General features: G+C 37.5%; 1 protein-coding gene across 3 annotated transcripts in view; it reads right to left on the bottom strand.

Moving 5' to 3' along the window:
* Window positions 1-19964, bottom strand: part of ATP9B (ATPase phospholipid transporting 9B (putative)) — a 291535-nt gene that overhangs the window by 81126 nt on the left and 190445 nt on the right. For all 3 annotated transcript variants that reach the window (XM_054019115.1, XM_054019116.1, XM_054019117.1), the window contains exon 12: window positions 11992-12152. In XM_054019115.1, coding sequence (XP_053875090.1) covers window positions 11992-12152 — 161 coding nt within the window. The remainder of the gene's footprint in view (window positions 1-11991; window positions 12153-19964) is intronic.

Here is a 19964-nt window from a genome sequence, read left to right as displayed (position 1 = left end):
GAATAAGCTAGAGCACAGTGTGCTCTATCCATTCCCCTTTCCCACTCCAACACACCCCTTTGCACCAGGAACTGTGAGGAGGGAGGCATAAGAACAGGCTATGTTGGCTGAAATGCCAGGGGAATTCCCAGCAGGATACTTCAGGTGGTTTCTACTTCCTTTGCACCACCTGAGTGGAACAAGGAAATGGAACAAAGCAGAGAATCTACCTTCAAGTATTAATTGAGGACCCTTGCCCTTTCTTAAATAATATATTTGGCCCTGAGCGTGAAAAATCTGGACACCACTCTTGCAGAGGATCTATAGAGCCAGAGGGACAAGCATAGATATACATGGATTTCCAGAAGCTTGAGATGCTGTGCAACCATTACCTGACATTTAGAAAGACAAACAGGGCCACAGCATATTCTTTCAGAAGTTGCTTGAGAGGCATCTTTGAAAAGGGACGGGGAACAAGTTGGCATGTACTTAATTTATGCAATCATTTTAAAAGAGTGCCTTTTTTTCTGCTTTAAGCACTCCTTGACACATTTTAAAAATACAATTATAAAAACAGACTACTCCAGTAATCCCCTTTATCTAACATTTAACATACACAATCCAACAGCTCAAATAATCTTTAAATTCTTTAAAATTTTGCACCAGAATCTTCCCAATCGCTCACAGCTAGGAAAAACAAATAGGAATTCCAACGTGTCCTAAGGTCACCAAACTAGAACTATTTTGGAATACAGAAGGCAGGGAAGTAAACTGGATAGCTTATCCTTTCTAAATGATCTCTAGCACACTCTGATTTGAGCTAATTCTCTGCCCCAAGCAAATGGGATGGATGATTCTCAAAGAAGATAGGAAATAGGTTGTGTGTTTATTCAGTGCCTAGCACCATAGGGTCCTGGTCAATTACTAAGGCTTCTAGGTGCTGTGCTAATACAAATAATTGATACTACTACTACTACTGAGCTCTTTTCACACAGAAGCACTGTACTCCATTAGAAAATAACATTTGTGGTTTCAGTTGATGCCCCTTGGTGAAATTTACTTCAAGGACCAGAGAGGAAAAGGGCCTTGGATTCCTGTATGGCAACTGAGTGAAAAACAGGGAAAAGGCACTTCATTTAACTTCCTTCAGGTGTTTCCCGCAAGCACTGAAATAAAGAAGTCTTGTCGCTTACAGAAAAAAATTCAACCCCTTATTTCAACCTCTTCAGAAAGACACAAACTTCTGGTCTACGATGAGAGTGAACAGTAATAGATCTTACATCCCTAACTAATATATGGTTATATACCAGGGGTGGACAAACTTACTGACCCTCCAAGCTGCATACGACAATCTTCAGATGTTAGAGAGCCGGGGCATACCTGCAGGGGTACAAGCACTTACCGCACCACCTTGTTGCAAGGCAGAGGTCCCGATCTCCCCCACCCCCAAGTCTGGTAGGTGGAGAATGTTGGGCCTCCTCAAGCCACATTTTAACTGTAAAAGAGCTGCATTAGCTCGCGAGCCATGGTTTGGCCACCCCTGTTATATATGCAATAGGAAGTGATGAAATATCACCAAGAAATGGCAAGGTGATCTCAGATCTCCTTTTTATGGGTTTCTTGGATATGCTCAATGAAAAATAAGTTTATCCCAGAGACAGACGTAGTGAGCTGAGAAAGTCTAGTAGTTAATCATCCTCAAAGAAAAAAGTCAACTGAGACTTCCTTCCTAACATGTCCAATGGTTTTGACTTGCTGGCTAAGAGATCATTGGTTTTCAGAATTACACAGGTTGATATGTTATTGGCGACATATTCATATGTGATTTTGGACTCTACAAGACAGAACACACAGTCCGGCTAGTGGAAATTAATGTTACAGGCAGAATACCGGAGAGGCAGGGGCTGAAATTTTAAAGCAGTCTAGGAGATTTAGACACAACTTCTATTATCTTTAAAAGAAAATAGAGTACCATATTTACCTAAATTAAAAATTGAGATTTCATATTCTTCCAGACTGCTTTGAAAAACTAAATCGGAATACATAAGGACAATGATTTTGAGATCTGAGGATGAGGTAGGAAAGGAGGTATAATCGAGGGAAAGATGAATGATTGTTATCAGGAAAGGTTATTCAGAGGGTAATGATATATCACATGGGGGAGTACCCAAAGGAACAGTGGAACAAAATATTAAAATGTATTGGGAGAAATTATTGTTAGCTTTACTGATATTCATTGCTTCTAAAAGGACTGTTATAACAGGAAAAGAAAAATCTCTTGTAGCAAATGTTAGAGAGACATATTACTGAGATGAGTTAATAATCTCATTAAGAACTTTGGGGATCAATTTCTTGCAACTGTGTACGTTGGAATAAATTTTTATGTACCAAAACCTATCTGATATCTTACACCAAAGTTAATCAGAAAAACCAAGAGATGGAGAACAGCTATTAGGGAACTTATTCTACCCCCTAACATTGAAGGACTTTCTAGTGATGTGATATCCCTAGTCTTGTTTTCAATGTCCCAAGCAATACAGTTTTCATCAATTCCGCTCTGAGTTTAGTCCAATAAATCTCACACCAGATTTCCCCTATATTCAGAGCTACCTTTCCTTTTGCTGTTTGTCCCATTACCCCTGACTAGCCTGGATACTGCATAAATTCTTCCTTTTTCATCCTCTCTTCTTTCTTCAGCAGCCCAAAGGATGGGTTGAAATAAACTGACCTAAATTCTGTGGTGAGCCTACAGGTTTCTTTGGCAGATAAATATGAAATATCCATTTTTAATTTAGGTAAATATGATACGCAAATAATGCAAACAGACCAGTATTTTTATATTATTTATTTTCATATTTAATAAATATGTCTGTGTCTTCTCCCAGTTTTCAATACACTACAGAAGATGTCAGAGGGAAGGTGGAGATTTTAGCACCTAGGAAGCATGGGAAGTTTTAGAACTCAGGAGTCAGTTGAGGCATTTGGCAATGACAAGGGGATCCATCTCTTTCCCGCCTCTTTGTGAACAGGTAAGAGGTGACTAACACCTGAACTTGCCATTCCACACCCAGCAAACTATGAGGGCCACCAGTTTCCCCAAGGCATCCTCACCCAATATCTGAACATGGGAAACTATCAGGAATATTGTAATACTATGGTTAAAGATAAAGGGAAAACCCAAAAGTGAGATCACTGCATCTGAACTAAGCCAGAGAACTGGATGGTGAGAATTGGACGCTATCCCGATAGCACAATCAGGGCCCTCAACAATGCCAGCAGAGATCTCCCAAGCCCTGGTTTGAGGCCTCAGTGTGGTCCTACCCATTAAGTTAATGAAGCACAGCAGGAATTTTGGCTGGTGCCTCTTGCTACAGATGAGCCAGAAGGGGAATTGTGCAGTGGAGGCTGCATCAGAGTTCACTGAGACAGCAGGAGAGGAGCAAACTGAGCTGCCACTCAGACATTCTCAGACCTGGTAAGAGGGTGGAGGGCTAAAATGGATGGCAGAAGAAAACATGTATTTGAGGGGACGAATGGGGAGGGTTAAAGGGAACAAATGGAGAGAGAGTAGACAAAAAGGGGGAAGTGGCAGGAGTGGAGATTAAAAGTAAGGGAAGAAAGGGAAAGCAGGGAGAAAGGGAGAGACAAAAAGGGTTGAAAAGACACATGGAGGAAAGAAAGAACAAAATGGAAATGAGAGCAAAAATGGGAGAAAAGAAACCATGGGGAAAGTTATCAAACAGAAAAGCTTTCAAAAACAAATACTGCAGCAGAGAGAGGTTGTCTTAAAAACAAAAAATAAACACTGGAGCAGATGACCAGTACAAGAATACTGGTACACGATGGATAATATTCAGGCCCTGGACCAGCGATAGTCTTATGATTTGATGTCTCCTAACCCTGTAGGGTTAGGAACTGAAACTTTATATGACTGGTTTCAGAGTAACAGCCGTGTTAGTCTGTATCCGCAAAAAGAAGAACAGGAGTACTTGTGGCACCTTAGAGACTAACAAATTTATTAGAGCATAAGCTTTCGTGGACTACAGCCCACTTCTTCGGATGCATCCGAAGAAGTGGGCTGTAGTCCACGAAAGCTTATGCTCTAATAAATTTGTTAGTCTCTAAGGTGCCACAAGTACTCCTGTTCTTCTTTATATGACTGGAAAGGGGAGCTTCCCAGCTTTGCAATGGAACACATTTAGAATTTATATCCAGTCAGTTGGGCATATATCTTTAGCGCTGAACAGTCCTTAAATGTAATATTTTAAAGTCATGATATTTTTATATATAGAATATCTATAATACTTCAAGTATGTATAAAGGAGATTTTATTAATTTCTTCTCTCCCTCAAAGAACTGCACAATTAGTTTCACAGTACTGCAATTAAGTGACCTAGGCTACAGATGGGAAAATACAAAACTAGTTATAACTGCTTAAATCCTTTGTATAATTTTTTTTTAAAACATATGGAATATACAGAACACATGACATGGAGTGATATAAAGGTTCATATAAACTCATTGGGATGGCCTCCTTTAACTCATGAGTAGAAAAGCCTCTCACAAGTAATGTGGACATCTCAATCTTATGACAATAAACCCTTTATGCCACATAACCTCATCATGAATTCTGTCTTGATATCTCATATGATATATATGAAGCACTTCTGCCATGGGGAGCAGTCTACACTACGGGATTACTCCGAATTTACAGAATTTGATTTTTGGCAACCAATTGTATAAAGTCGAGTGCATGCTGCCACACATTAATTCGACGGTGTGGTCCATGTACCGAGGCTAGCGTCGACTTCTGGAGCGTTGCACTGTGGGTAGCGATCCCATAGTTCCCGCAGTCTCTCCTGCCCATTGGAATTCTGGGTTGTGATCCCAATGCCTGACGGGGCCAAAAATTTGTCACGGGTGGTTATGCGTAAATGTCGCCAATCAATCCTCCATCCGTGGAAGCAACGGCAGACAATCATTTTGCGCCCTTTTCCCTGGATTGCCCAGGCAGACGCCATAGCACAGTAACCATGGAGCCCGTTCAGCCTTTTTTCACTGTCACTGTATGTCTACTGGATGCTGCTGACAGACGCGGTACTGCAGCACTACACAGCAGCATCCCCTTGCCTTTGCAGGTTAGCAGAGACGGTTACCAGCCATACTGTACCATCTGCTGCTTTGCAAGTTGGCAAAGACGGTTACCAGTCATACTGTACCGTCTGCTGCTGTCATGAGTGCTCCTGGCCGGCCTCGGTGAGGTCGGTTGGGGGTGCCTGGACAAAAATGGGAATGATTCCCGAGGTCATTCTCTTCTTTAAGTTTGGTCTAATGGAGAGTCAGTCCTGCCTAGAATATCAGGCAAGCCTACTAAAGAACCAGAGAGGCAAATGGCCGCTCCAGATCAGAGCCCCAGACATCCTGCAGAAATGATGAGCTGCATGCCATTCTAGGGGGTGCCCCTACAACAACCCCACCCATTGCTTCCCTCCACTCCCACCCCTCCCGGGCAACCTTGGCAGTTATCTCCCCATTTGTGCGATGAAGTAATAAAGAATGCATGAATTTGAAACAACACTGACTTTATTGCCTCTGCAAGCAGAGATCAAAGGGGGGAGGGGAGGGCAGTTGGCTTACAGTGAAGTCGAGAACCACCATTCTGCACTTGCTCAGCCTATAGCTGAAAATGGGAATCTGTGATAAGCACTAGGATAGAAGCACAGGCAGGACTGAATCTCCATTTGTGTGTGGGCCTTTGGTTGACACTGGTAAAATGCAAAATGTCCCAGGATATGTATGTTGGGGGACAGTTCTAAACAGCAGCTTTATTTTTTTATTTGCAGCAAAATGTAGAGGTCTAAGTATCTGATTGTGAGCCCTGGGAGCAAGGGGTAGGCTGGGGCAGGTGCGACCATGCGGTGCTGCCGACTGGGAGAGCAGCCTGAGGCAGAAGCTTCCAGCTGGCATGATATTCCAGGCAGGACTGAATCTCCATTACACAAAACTTAAAGAAGAGAATGCCCTGGAGTCATTCCCTTTTTTGTCCAGGTGCCCCGACCGACCTCACCGAGGCCAGCCAGGAGCACCCACGGGACGACGATGACGGTTACCAGTCATACTGCACTGTTTGCCGTCAACAAGGCAAGACAATGCTGCTGTGTATCGCTGCAGCACTGCGTCTGCCAGCAACATCCAGTAGACATACGGTGACAATGAAAAAAGGCGAGAAACGATTTTTTCCCCATTGCTTTCACGGGGAGGAGGGGGGACGTGACGACATATACCCTGAACCACCCGCAACAATGTTTTTGACCCTTCAGGCATTGGGAGCTCAACCCAGAATTCAAATGGTTTTCGGAGAGTGTGGGAACTGTGGGATAGCTACAGTCGTCAGTCGCCCCTCCCTCTGTGAGCGTCCATTTGATTCTTTGGCTTTCTGGTACGCTTGTCTCAGCTCCTTAAGTTTCACGCAGCACTGTGTTGAGTCCCTGTTGTGGCCTCCGTCCATCGTGGCCTTGAAGATTTTTTCTAATGTTTTGGCATTTTGTCTTTTGGAACAGAGTTCTGATAGAACAGATTCATCTCCCCATATAGAGATCAGATTCAGTATCTCCCATATGGTCCATGCTGGAGCTCTTTTTTGATTGTGGCTGTGCTGATGAGCTCTGCATGGTCACCTGTGCTGATCAGCGCTCCACAGTGGGCAAACAGGAAATGAAATTCAAAAGTTTGCGGGGATTTTCCTGTCTACCTGGCCAGTGCATCCGAGTTCAGATTGCTGTCCAGAGCGGTCACAATGGTGCACTGTGGGATAGCTCCCGGAGACTAATACCATCGAATTGCAGCCACACTAACCCTAATTCGAAATGGCAATGTCGATTTCGGCGCTACTCCCCTCGTCGGGGAGGAGTACAGAATTCGATTTTAAAAGCCCTTTATGCCGAAGTAAATGGCTTAGTTGTGTGGACGAGTGCAGGGTTAATTCGATTTAACGCTGCTAAATTTGAACTAAACTCATAGTGTAGAACAGGCCAGTATGTACATTTAGGAGGCAAAGCTTTCATATGACAAAAGTATTTACGCTAAAGACGACTGAGGAACCTCTTGAGACTTAACCAAGTTATTTGAATGGATAATACACTGGAAGATGAAATTCCATGTTGATAAATCCGAAGTTATGCACATTGGAGTGAAAAATGCAAGCTACTCACACATATTGCTGGGTTCTGTACCCAGAGAAGACAAAGATATCATTGTGGACAGGTCTGTGGAAAAACCTAGTCTCAGTGTACGGTGGCCATTAGAACTCAATCAAAATGTGAGAATGTATGTTATAAAGAATGGGACAGAAAATATTGAAAATTGCATATAATATACTAATTGGTATACTCTCTCCTAGAAAACTTTTTCCAGTTCTGGCCATCTTATCTCAAATAAGATACAAAAAAAATATAGGAGGGTGGACAAACATGGAGGACAATGAATGGATGCCTGGTGAGACTTTCATATCAGGAGAGATTGTAAGGACAGACTAATGTCAAGAGATGAATAAAATGTGACATAATAAAATCATACAAAATAAAGGAGATGTTCCCACAACAGTTCCCAGGCATTCTTAAATTTTTCTCCTTCTGATTAGGTAGCTGAAGCTTACTTAGTTCCATGGCATCTTCAATGGTTACGTCCAATTTCTTGCAAAATAATTTTGATGCACTTTAACAGGCCATTAATTAAACTGGAGTCAAGTGCTGCATGTTGCCATTGCCAAACCATGGAGATATTTGCTGGAGAAACAGGTTATATTGTAGGAAAATCAAAAATAAAGAAAAGGAAAGACAGGAAGCCCTTGAGCAGCATCTGCAGAGGTTGTTTGTTGTTATGGGCTAATGGGTTTTAAGGCTACCTAATAATGCCACAGCTGCCAGCCACATTATAGACACTGTGTAGTATAGCTGATAACAACCAGTACTACCTACTGTCATTGGGGAAATCATAAATGCTTAAATGCTCACAATGACTCCACAGAAATCTACAATATGTTTTAATGCTCCTCTGCCTGCCTCTGACGTAGCAGGGAGCCTAAAGATATAGTGAAATGCTGACATCTCCCATAAGTTCCACCACTTTATATCAATAGGGCTCAGTGGAAAGACTGGATGGCTCCTTCAATGTTGGTCAACGACCTGTCTCCTCTACCCTATTCACCTTCATGTTTTATCTATGTGCCCTTTTCCAAAGACATATGGCCATAAATGATAACCTGCTTAATTGCTGAAGTGGAAAAACCTATTCTAGGCCAGATGAATCAAATATATTTTTTTCATTTAAAGTTTTGCTGAACTCTCTATGTGTATTAACCAATAGAGACACCAGAACAGTTCCCAGTATGAATATATTCTGTTTCTAACAGCCAGCTTTTCCCTCCAGCTGATTTCCTTTACCTATGGAGAAGAGCTCAATTATTTCCCCCCATATAACTGTTTTAAAAGCATCTCACAGTGAGAGAGAAGACAACTCCTGCCTCTTCATTATTTTTATTCTCGGAATTATGATCCCAGGAGGTTTACAGTTCAAGTACAAGCCTGAGAATAGGTCAATCTTCACCTTCCATGTCTAACATTCTGAGGAGAGGAAGAGAAGTGTAGTGATATTTGAACAACAATATGATCTGAGCTGTTTATTTTGTTGAGAGAGTGGGTGGTGACCTTATGCAGGGCTGACTCAAGATAAAAAAAAAGTCAGTGTGGGAGTAGATGTGTATGTTGGAGAAGACAGTCTATTCTCTGCTAGATTCCCATCTGCTCTTCCTTCAGATATCAATATGTCACATCTCAGATCTCAAAAATATATCTTTCCTGATAGTCTGACAAGAAACGCTATCTCATGTACTTGATATAACTAATCCTATTACACAATCAGAAAAGGTAGTTGAAAAAAATTCAAAATAGCATTCAAAGCTATATGCCAGGACAGTATATTGCAAATGGAGAAAATGAAATCTGCTACCTGGTCATGGAAGGAGCAGTTCCTCCTTCCTGGGCTGAGAAAATACAGTTATAACAGGTGCTCCTGCAGGAGTGCAGATGTGACAGAATGATCCTCTGCAAGCAATCAAGTTACCGCAGAGACCCTCTATAGTGCTATTGCAGCACACAAGCTGCTCTTTTATGGAGTGAAGGGGATCAGATCTTGCCCTCAACGGAGCTACTACGAAGTTAAGCCTTATATCAGGGGCTATGCATACCCTGTATGTGCTCCGCTCTAGTTGAGCCTCATCTAGGACCACTCATGCTCACAGAGGAGGGCACAGGGTTAGTACATAAGAATTCAGTATGTTAACAAGCAACCGCCCCCAATTTAACCCTGTGACAAGATATATCTGCCCTCTATATATTTTTATAACTGTTGGCTTAAAACGAAGGCTCTTGTGGAATAACACTAGCTTTTTCCCAGCAGACAACCCCCTATAAACTTCTCCAAACCTTCCTTAGTTTGCATGTTCACAGAGAGATGACAACCTACACCCACAACTTTTTAAGAAATACAGGCACTTTTTGCCTCAATAGGGTAGTTAAAACCCTTCAATATTCAGTAACAGAAAATTAATACATGCCAGACAGTGGCACCTCACAAGAAGTAACAGGGAGTTTTTATACAATCCGGCAATAGAAAGATGCCTCTCTTTCCTCCCCCCGCCCCAAATTCTTCATTTTAGAGCACTTTCATATAGGAGTTCAAACACTCCCAGTAAAAAGGAGGAAAAAAGCATAGCCAGTGCTCTGCAAAGAAACAAAGCAGGACTTGGGCCTGACAGCAAATCATCATGCTTGGCTGCCAAAACGTTGAAAGATTTCATTTGCCTCTTGTTTCAGAAATGTAGATTTACAGTGAAATGTCAGTTTAATTGTAACCATTAGACAACAAACAACAATTTAACTAGAGAGAGGAGGAGAACTTCTTGGGACATAAATGCTAAGTTAACAGGCAAACCAGAAACACTTAAAGGAGTCAATAAGTCTGACACTAGGAACAGTAGGTGATGATCAGTGGTAGTAGAGTCGGCACTTAGCTATGAAGGGCTGGTAAGCAAAATGAGGTTCCGGCCACACTTTCGGAGAGTCTCATATATGGGTAGAGAGCCTGCTGGTTAATATTTGCATGCATCTTCTGGTTTCAGTGCTTAACTGCACTGAAGTTAGCAGAAATTCTATTTAATTGCTATGTATAGCTTAACTGCGCAGGACACACCGAAAATTGAGGCGCTTATTGGTGAGATAATTTTTTTTGTTTGGCTTAAGGTCACACTTTTTGTGGGCCTCTGCTAATTCTGGAAAAGATCAACACTATAGATGTATTGAAGATAAACTGAGGATCCTTCCTGGTTTCCTATAAATTCAGTTCCTTGATTAGAGATCAAGGATTTAACAGCAGCAGCTCTGGAATTCTGCAACAGGTTCAAGAGTCTTGGTTTAAAGGATTTGTTCACATACGTAGATGGGTTAATAGTGCACACAATACGCACAGAGAACAAATATTTTTGGTTGCACAATAAAGGAATGCTGTCAATAATAAATTTTAGTTTATATACTACTTAAAAGAAACCTCAAATTTTTACTGCTTCCAATATTCTCCTAAAATCTATAAAATACTATTTCCCTATCTAACTGTGCCCCTTTCCATTTGACAAATATATTTAGTTCCCATCTTCATGCACAGTATATTCAAGTCTTTTTTTTTTTTTTTTAAAAAGAAGTTTCAGAATTTTTAAAATACACCTCTACCCCAATATAACGCTGTCCTCGGGAGCCAAAAAATCTTACTGCATTATAGGTGAAACCGCATTATATCGAACATACTTTGATCTGCCGGAGTGCGCAGCCCCGCCCCCCCCCCGCAGCGCTGTTTTACCACGTTATATCCGAATTTGTGTTATATCGGGTCGCGTTATACTAGGGTAGAGGTGTAGATACATTTACCAACTGAGCGTAAAACAGGTCATAGTTGAGAGTCAAACTGTTTGAGACTGTTCCAACCATACACATATGTGACCTTACAAAATCCATGCCAGGGAGTGGTGCTTTTGGACAAAGATAGGATACCCAGAGGCCCTTCATCTTCTTCCAATACTGCACAGAAAATTCTTTGTTCTCCTTTAAAATATTATGGTATACCAAAACCTGGATTTACCTACTTTTCTGAAAGTTCCCAGGGTAGTGACTATATTTATTTTTGTGTCTTGTATAGCATTGAGTCCATCATTGGTGCTTAAATGGTAACAATTATCTTTATCTTGACTTGACTTATTTCTCATTTCTGCTAACGCAAACTTTATCAGAAAGGGAAAAAATATTCTTAGCTATGTAAAGCTTCTTGTTGCGAGCTTTACATTCTGTAGAACACAAGATCACAAATACTTATGTTCGTGTTCTAGTTTATCTGCAGTTTGAATATACTGTACTCATGCTTAATGAACTAATTAATTTAGGAAAAGTTTTTATTTGGTTACAGTCTCTAACACTTGTTAAAAAAAGCTCTTGCAAAAGAGCATCTGTATTATACAGCTATTAAGCTATATTCAATATACATTAGTGTAGTAAAAAAAGTTATGTTTTTATTCAGTATTTTAACTAGCAAGACCAGAACACTTTAAATAATTGAAAAGGCATTAGAAATTACAAATGCCAAAATAAATCAAATACTTCATTCAGATACACATGTTTTCTAAAACTATATCCTCTGATATACCAAGATTGTATCCTTATTAATATATTTATGCTAGTAAAAGGATTAGATATCCTGATTACTCCTGCAAGATGAAGATTATACAAAAAAATACAACAGTATTGTTTTCTGTAGAGTGATCCTTAAAGAATCAGCAGATTTGTTGGCACCTTCTCCTTCAGCTTCCTGGTAAGATCAATTTCCTTCACAATGAGAACTAAGTATAAATTTCAAGAAAGCCTCATTCAGTGAAATTAGACATCTGTGTTTCTCTCTTGTTCTTATACATACCTGATAGGGATGATATAGGAAAACAGGAGGAGGAACCGAAAAAGGTTGCGGTACCATGGGCCTACAAATCCTTGCAAGGTTACCATAACAATTGAAAGGGCAACTAGAGCCAAAAACAGGGCTTTGGTCAGTTGATTCAGTTCAAGATCCAGTAAACCAACCTAAAGGAAGCAATATAAATCAGTAAATACAAGTTAACCATAAATCATTCACATATTGACACCTTATGCAATTATTCAATTAGAAACTAGAAGGCCACTAATACTTATTTGAAATCTGTTTTAATTATGTTCAACTGAATTGGAATAACAAAATCTGAATATTGTTCCACATTTGCATGAGACAGAAGTTTTCTGTTTACAGGCCAATAATACTTCCAACAGTCACAGAGCGAACTGTCCCACAAATGTCTTTTGAGTTACCTTATATCTGACATGGAGACCACCACCTTGTGGGGTGGTGGGGAGTTATTTCCTTCTATCACGTATTCAGATCAGAATTTCTTTTGCGCAAAACTATTGAATCTACATGATTTCTTTGTAACATGTGCTGTTCATTTGCTGGTGTAAGACCACCAGACTTGGTAGAGTTGAGAATCATAAGTCAGATATGAAGTAATACAAAAGATATGAGAGACATTAACACTACCTGTAATTTGTAAGCATACAGTACTACTTTAGAAGAAATACCATTTTGGAAATCTAACCTTATTCCATCAATTTTTCTCTGACCTTTTTTTAAAAACAGTTATTTATTATAAAAAATCCATCTTATTACTAAAGAAGCTTTTCATAAGTATTGAGATAAATAAAAATCAATTTAAAATGGCATGTCTATTGATTGTGATTTAAAATGGCAAAATAGAACCCAGGTTTTCCATAAGTAAAAAAGAAAATATATTCAAATCTCTCTGATAAGCATTATCCTAAATAAGGTATCATGCCAGTAGATCTCCCATCAGCTACCATGTTTCTAATGAAAAGATATTTTTAAAACTGTGTAACTAAGATTCCCACTATTCCAATAATGTATATTATATGCTAACTATTTGAGATCCACTTATTTGGATCATCTTTTAGTCAGTAAAATATGTGGGAAAATTATGTCAGCAAGACATGCCTAAGCCCCATCGCAGAGGCCCTTTGATCTTTAGACCCTGCCAGCAAGGACAGTAAAACATAACACTTTCCTAGATAAACAATCTGTAAAGAAACTATTTTTAAATAGTTCTGAAAAATTCCAGCATTCTTGCCTGAGCATGGGCTGTCCCTTCCCTTGAGAACTAGGCAGCTGAAGACCACAGCGGCTGATTTATCAGCTGCATTTAAAAAGCAGCCCAACGAGGACAAATATCTTGCAATTTCCGCTGCTTCAACTACTACATAGTTTATGCTTGAATTATTGAGAAAAATAGGTTTTTGGATTAAAATGAAGAAAAATTAAGCCAGGGAAGTAGAGCATGTTTCAAAGCCCAGATCTTTTTGCGTTGACAAAGGCGGTCTAAGTTTCAGGCCTCGCTGAGGATCAGATGAAGTCATTATTCATTCAGTCAGGGAAAAAAGACTCAATTACCTCAACCTAAAGATGCTATCAATGAATGCAAAGTGCATATTTTACTCTATTCATCCAAATCCCATTAAAAAGTGAAAGGAATGATTTAATCTGGCCTTCTAGAGTTGGTCTTTTTTTGTAATAAAATAAAGAATCACTGTCTTGCAATATGCATAACCACTACCTCACTTTTTTTCCTGCATCATAGCAGTGAAAGACTGTAAAAGCCAAGACAAAAACTAACAGAAATGAATACAAAGTTTCTTTTGAAAAAATGCCACTCATAGGACAGAAACATTAAATGTAGTCCACTGCACATTGATATGTAGCTAATTCAAAGCATTAATACCTTTCTAATTGATGAAGATGGATGTGAACATAAGAGTTTGAAATCCAACTACAATGTTGTTGGAACAGTGTTTAAAGCAAGAAGAAAACTTTGAGGTAAAATATTTTTTTCAAGTACACAGTAAAAAAAAGTCTTTTCAGGTATAGTGATTAATTGTTATACAACTTCTCCAGTCCCCACTAGTCTGCACATTACATTACTGTCATTAGACAATCTTAACATTTCTATTTGCTATTCACAGTGAAATCAACTTTACATGTGATGCCCATTCAAAAGAGGAGGATATATATGGGGAAAAAATGAATTATTTAAACTGCATACTGCATTCCTCAAAAATTCTCTCCTGGAATTACATATATATAACACACACTAATGTAAACCGTTTTATACTATAATGTTACTGTACAGTAATTTCTGCAATCAAACTATTCTCTATTTTATTCAGGTCTCACATTTTGAAGAAAAAATAATTAATCAATTTCTTTTTAAATATACTGTAATGTAGGTGAATTAGGGAAGATCATATTTCAATATATACCTCATCAATTGTGCTTTTATCAAGAGACTTCTAACAAACTACCCATGAAAGAATGAAGCTTTTCATAGTCATAAGAACCTGTTCTGCCCCTAAAATATTCATAACCAGAATAAGTAATTATGGCTAAATAAGAGAAAGGTGAATTAAGTATACTGAGTAATTTTCAACATTTATTACAATTTCCTATATTTGTAAAACAAATTTCTTCTGCTTGTCTTAATATTTGTCCTGTTTGAAATAACTGTGATAACAAAATTAAATACGCCACTGGAAATTTTAATCTCCTAGGGAAAATTTGTACATAATGTCTAAGACAGACACAATAGTTTTGCAAAGGGGCTGCTCTAGGATAATGAACACAATAATTGCTTGTATAATCTAAAATGCTACTAATGGCAACAATCACAAATCCATTTAGCTCCTCTTTAATTTATGTACCAAGTTTTAAATAGCTAATGGTTCTCAGTAAAATAATGGCTTATACCAACAAAAAAGGATAAATATGATATTCTCCTGCTTAAACAAAACAAACCCCCAATCTATCAGTCTATTTTTTTATTTTATTTATGTCTGAGTCAATGAAGGAGTAAAGGGTCTAATCTTCACAATGTAACTTTATAATGGTACATCAGAAAGCAAGAAGGCCCAAGTCACACTACTACATCAACAAAGTCAACTTATTTTAATTTTTGTGAGACAGGTTGAAAGTGACAAAAACTTTGATTAAACAAAACAAAAAACAAAGATGTTTGACGTAACAGTCCTGTAAGGTTTAATCTTATGAAAACATTTTTCACAGCTTTTACACTACTTACAGAATAATTCTTCCAATGTGCCTAAATACACAAAAGGATCCTGTATAGTTCCTCACCTATAAAACTTTTTTTTTTTTTTCCCCAAACAGCACATTTTTGAGATATGTCCTTCTATAAAGTTTATTTCAAAAGTAATTATATTGCAGTCATCAGTCAGCTTCTGGACTAACATCATATTGACTGCAATGGAGTTGCATGTTATGTATAGTAGGAACAGATTTGGCCCTCATTTGCATTTCAATAGCTGAAAATGTCCTGACTACTAAAACAGACTCTGAACTGAACACTAAGTTTCATTCAAGAAATATCTATTGATATTTTTCTTTCTTTTCAAACTTAAAAGTAATTACATCTCTACTTTGAAGTAGCAGGAATACCAAGAAAGGCAGATAAATAAAAATATAGTAATTTCAGACACTTCATTGTACGCTTGCTCATACACAATTTTCCTAATCCACATTTCTCAGCCCCTTTCTTTACATTCTTGGTTAAACAGAAACAAGTTTCTCATTTAGAAAATAGCTGGTGTACAGTTATTCATTCTCTCTCTCACACACAAACACATACACGTATTTTATGTTCATAGTGCATATCAGCCACACATATCTGAAGCACTCTGGTTTATCATACTAGTCATCTGTTAAATAAAAAGGCGTTGTTTTTTTTTAACCATCAGAATGTATTGGTTCAATAACTTATACTTGAAAGGCTCCCTATAAAATGACAAACTAGAATGTTGCAATCCCATTTGAAATTTTAATATTTGTTATTAAACCTGTATTTACAAATTCAGATTGCAAAGTCTATAAAATGTACTTTTGTTATTAACTGTAATAACTTCAAAAGAACTCCTGTGATTCAGTTCTCATATTGTGCACTTCTTTGTTAAACAAGGGGACACACTGGGTAACCGATTAAAGAAAAAAAAAATCTAAATTTAAGATTGAGTCAAGCCAACAAGAAGAAAGGAACTTAAATTTACACATTTTCCCTTAACTCATCTTATTGTGCCCAATTAATACCAAACAGCGTGAAATGGTGTGCATAATATGCTGTGTTCTGCACCAATACCTTCCTTATCCTTTTAATGAGTACGTACAAAATCAAGAGAAAACACGCACATTAAAAAAAAAAAAAACAGAAAAATGAAACATTTGAAATACCTAAAATGATCATTTATTGAAGAAAGTTTCTATCAGCCACTGTCTCTGTTTTGTCAATTTTTAAATCACAGTCCTTTGTCTAATCATTCGGGGGAGCAATGACAAGGCAGGGAACATTTCCAAAGTGTTGCCAAAGTTATTACAAGTCCTGTAGTTTTAGGATCCTTTGTCTTTTTGTCTTCATTGGCAAACTACATAAAAATTGGTGAACTCTGTACTAGCCTTTATAATAAATAATAAATAATAATAATAATAATAATATATTCTACTAGAGTATATGTTTATAACAAAAGTTCCAGAAAACACCAATATGGATTCTCAAGTGTATTTTGTGTGAATTCTCTTACAAAAGTGTATGTGTCCTTTACATTGTCTTTCACACAATAATTTCATAGTGCCAGCTATTATCTGGAAATGTGCTGAACTGCTTTGTGCTATTTTGAATAGTAAATCATGTGCTTAAAAACCTGAATTTAATAGGCACGCTAAACAGATATGGAGATCTGTAATAGTGCCTTAAAATATTATACGTGTTATCTACCAGAAAATTTGTATCTAGTGAACTACATGCCTTTATTTTGTTACAACATGTTTTGCATGTTTAATTTTTCTATAGCTATAGAAAACAAGATAGGTTAATGACAGATTCCTAAAAACAGACATGTTTGTTCCACAAAGGACAATCAATACATTTTAAGAATTAGGCCACTCATTAGTTGTCAATTTCTGGTTATTTTCTTTTATGTTAATGAGCTATTTTTGTAATCTGCATGATACCTATGTTTGAACTAACTAATAATACAATCATCTCTTTCAAAAATCTATTTCTAGTTTGGTAACAGGTAATATTTATAATTTTGCTCAGGAATCGAAAATACAAGGTTACACATTTCATCCCCTCTCTACCTACCGCAAATTAACATAACCGATTTCTTGTTGTCATATATTCTTAAAGTCAGGCATCTAAATAATTTAAATACAAGTGTCCTGAATTTCAGAGATGCTCAACATTCACTAGTCATATTGACCACAACAGAAGCTCCCTGTGTCTTTTATTTAGATGCCTACATAAGGGATTTAGGTGCCTAAACAAAGGCACCCAAGTTTAAAAATACCAACGATAGTTTCAATGACTTTTTAAAAATTATTCCTTCTCTTTCAAGTATGTGATATGCTTTATCCTAACAGAGTACTGCTTACTCTATGTTCAAGTAAATTGTAGCTTTCACAAAGGAAAAACAAACCAAGGTGAATTTAACCAAAAGAAAGGTAACTCATGCTTATCATACAATGGATTATTAATCTTAATTTTATTCGTTTTCCCATTATTTCTAGTACTGTACCCAGCTTGGAAAAAAAGTATCCGCTTTATCCCAAGACATTCCTGAATCTACAATTATCACTTTTAGAAATCAAGCTTTGGTGGTTGATGACTTTGGTTGCATGATTAGTAACATTTTTAACATTAGTAATGCATTTCAATATTTTGCCACAGTACAATGTCTGCCTCAAAGCTTAAAAGATAAGCAAGCAATTTCCTAAAGGGTTGCCATATCACAGTTTGGTCAGCAGAGGGTGCTCAAGATTGATGCTATCTGCTGTCTTTTAGAAAGTCCTCATTTGGTAATACAGTACAAGTTAAACAGCTCTGTTTCTTTACTGGATTACTCTTAGGCATATAGTTCTACTATAATGCTGCTAGATCAATGGACAGTATTTTTATTTTACTTTTATATTTGAAACACTACTCAGAGGAACTCTATTTTAATGTAATTTACACTGTGCAATGAAGCTTCGTTACATTTCTGTGCTTACACTTCCTTCTAAAAAAAGTTAATGTTACAACTTAATCTCCACATTTTTACACTGACACAAACAAAAACTCTTCAAGGCATTAGTGAACAGGTACTGTGCATTGGTACCCAACATTCTTTAACTACTTTAATGTAATGTAGCTGTTACACACAAGAACAATTGATAAACATGTACACAGAGCATACTGAAAAGATTAATGGTTTCTAAAACTTTTATGTCTATACAGATCTTTTGCTTTCTTAAAAACATGCTACCCTCGATTGGAAGCTATCCATTTTAAATGGTTTTCACAAGACCAGCCATCAATTTTGAATAATTACTTCAATCACCTGAGCCATCTTAGTGACATTGGAAACCACAACATTCAGTATAATTTAATGTAATCACAGGGTCAAACATTCATTTTTCAATTTAATCTAATTAAATAAGCTCCACATTTTCAAACTTAATTGTGTAAAGTTAGGCACAAATGGTCTGATTTTCAGAGTTTCCCATTAAACCCAATGGGCATTGAGGATACTCTGAATCTCTGAAAATCAGGCCACTTTTATCTAGATTCGTAAATACACATTTACATGCCTAACTTGGGAAATCTAAATTGCAAAATTTTGGGCCAAGGTTTGGTTTTTTTGGTAACTTTATATTTACACAGATATTTTACCTTCCTCTTGAGCTTCATTTGCACACTATTCAATTATTCAAAACTTTTTTTAAATTCATCATACACATGTACCATCATATACTTAAGCAGTTCTCTTAAAAGTAAGAGCAAGGAGCTAGTATGTTAAAGCATATTCAGAAAAGATTACTTTTTTCCAAATACAAGGGGTTAAGTAAGTCAGGGACACACTTAAGAGGCCTGATGATAATATTACACAAGTCAATGGAATTATATAGGTGTGAAACTAGAATTATGAAAATCAGGCCCAAGGTGTTTAAATTGTTAGAACAGAGTTTAGAATACCTGAACAAATAAAATCAACATAGCAGCTAAATAACTGATATTAATTCCTTTGAAGAAAAACAATATTCTATGTGAGCTCACTCGGTTTAATAGAAATATGAGCTAGCTTATTTTTCATTTAAATATTAGACAACACAAATATTATACAACACACACAAGTAACTATGTAGCCTATACTCTCCTAGCATATTCCCAGCCATTACACTAGTTGCTAGTATAAATCTGAGGTAACTTTCTGGAAGACAACAGAAGAGTTATTCTGAATTTACTCCTGAGCTCAAAGTGTTGCATCAGATATTTGTTTTCAGTTTCAGGCTTTGCAAGTAACTTCTATCTTTATATGTAGAAAGTTAAATGCATGGGTTACTCAATGAGGTCAATTCGTAAAACCTATAAGAGGCTAATAGTTCTTTCAAAAAAGTCTTTAAAATGAAATTGATATTTTTTAAATACCACATACATTAGAAAAAAGTTTCAGGATCCCCCCCACCTCAAAAAGAAAGGGAGGTGGTAGCAAGCCTTTCCCCCCCAGGAGTTAGGACTCCTAGATTGAGAACTCCTCAACACCTATATTAATGACACACATATCTGAAAGTTTGTATGCCTATCTAGTGGGTCACAATTAAGGTTACCAGAACGTTTGGGGGAAATTTCGTATTAGAATTTCCACACACTACTTTAAAAAAATTATTAATAAAAAAGGAGCCCCAGAAGTTTGGTGTTGGAAACTTTGTGAAAAGTTCCCTGTGCAGAAGACTCCTTAAGGAAGAGCAGAGGA

The sequence above is a fragment of the Malaclemys terrapin genome, chromosome 2 (assembly GCF_027887155.1).
Source record: "Malaclemys terrapin pileata isolate rMalTer1 chromosome 2, rMalTer1.hap1, whole genome shotgun sequence".
In the NCBI taxonomy this organism is placed as follows: Eukaryota; Metazoa; Chordata; order Testudines; family Emydidae; genus Malaclemys; species Malaclemys terrapin.
This window is presented reverse-complemented; position numbering and strand designations above follow the sequence as displayed.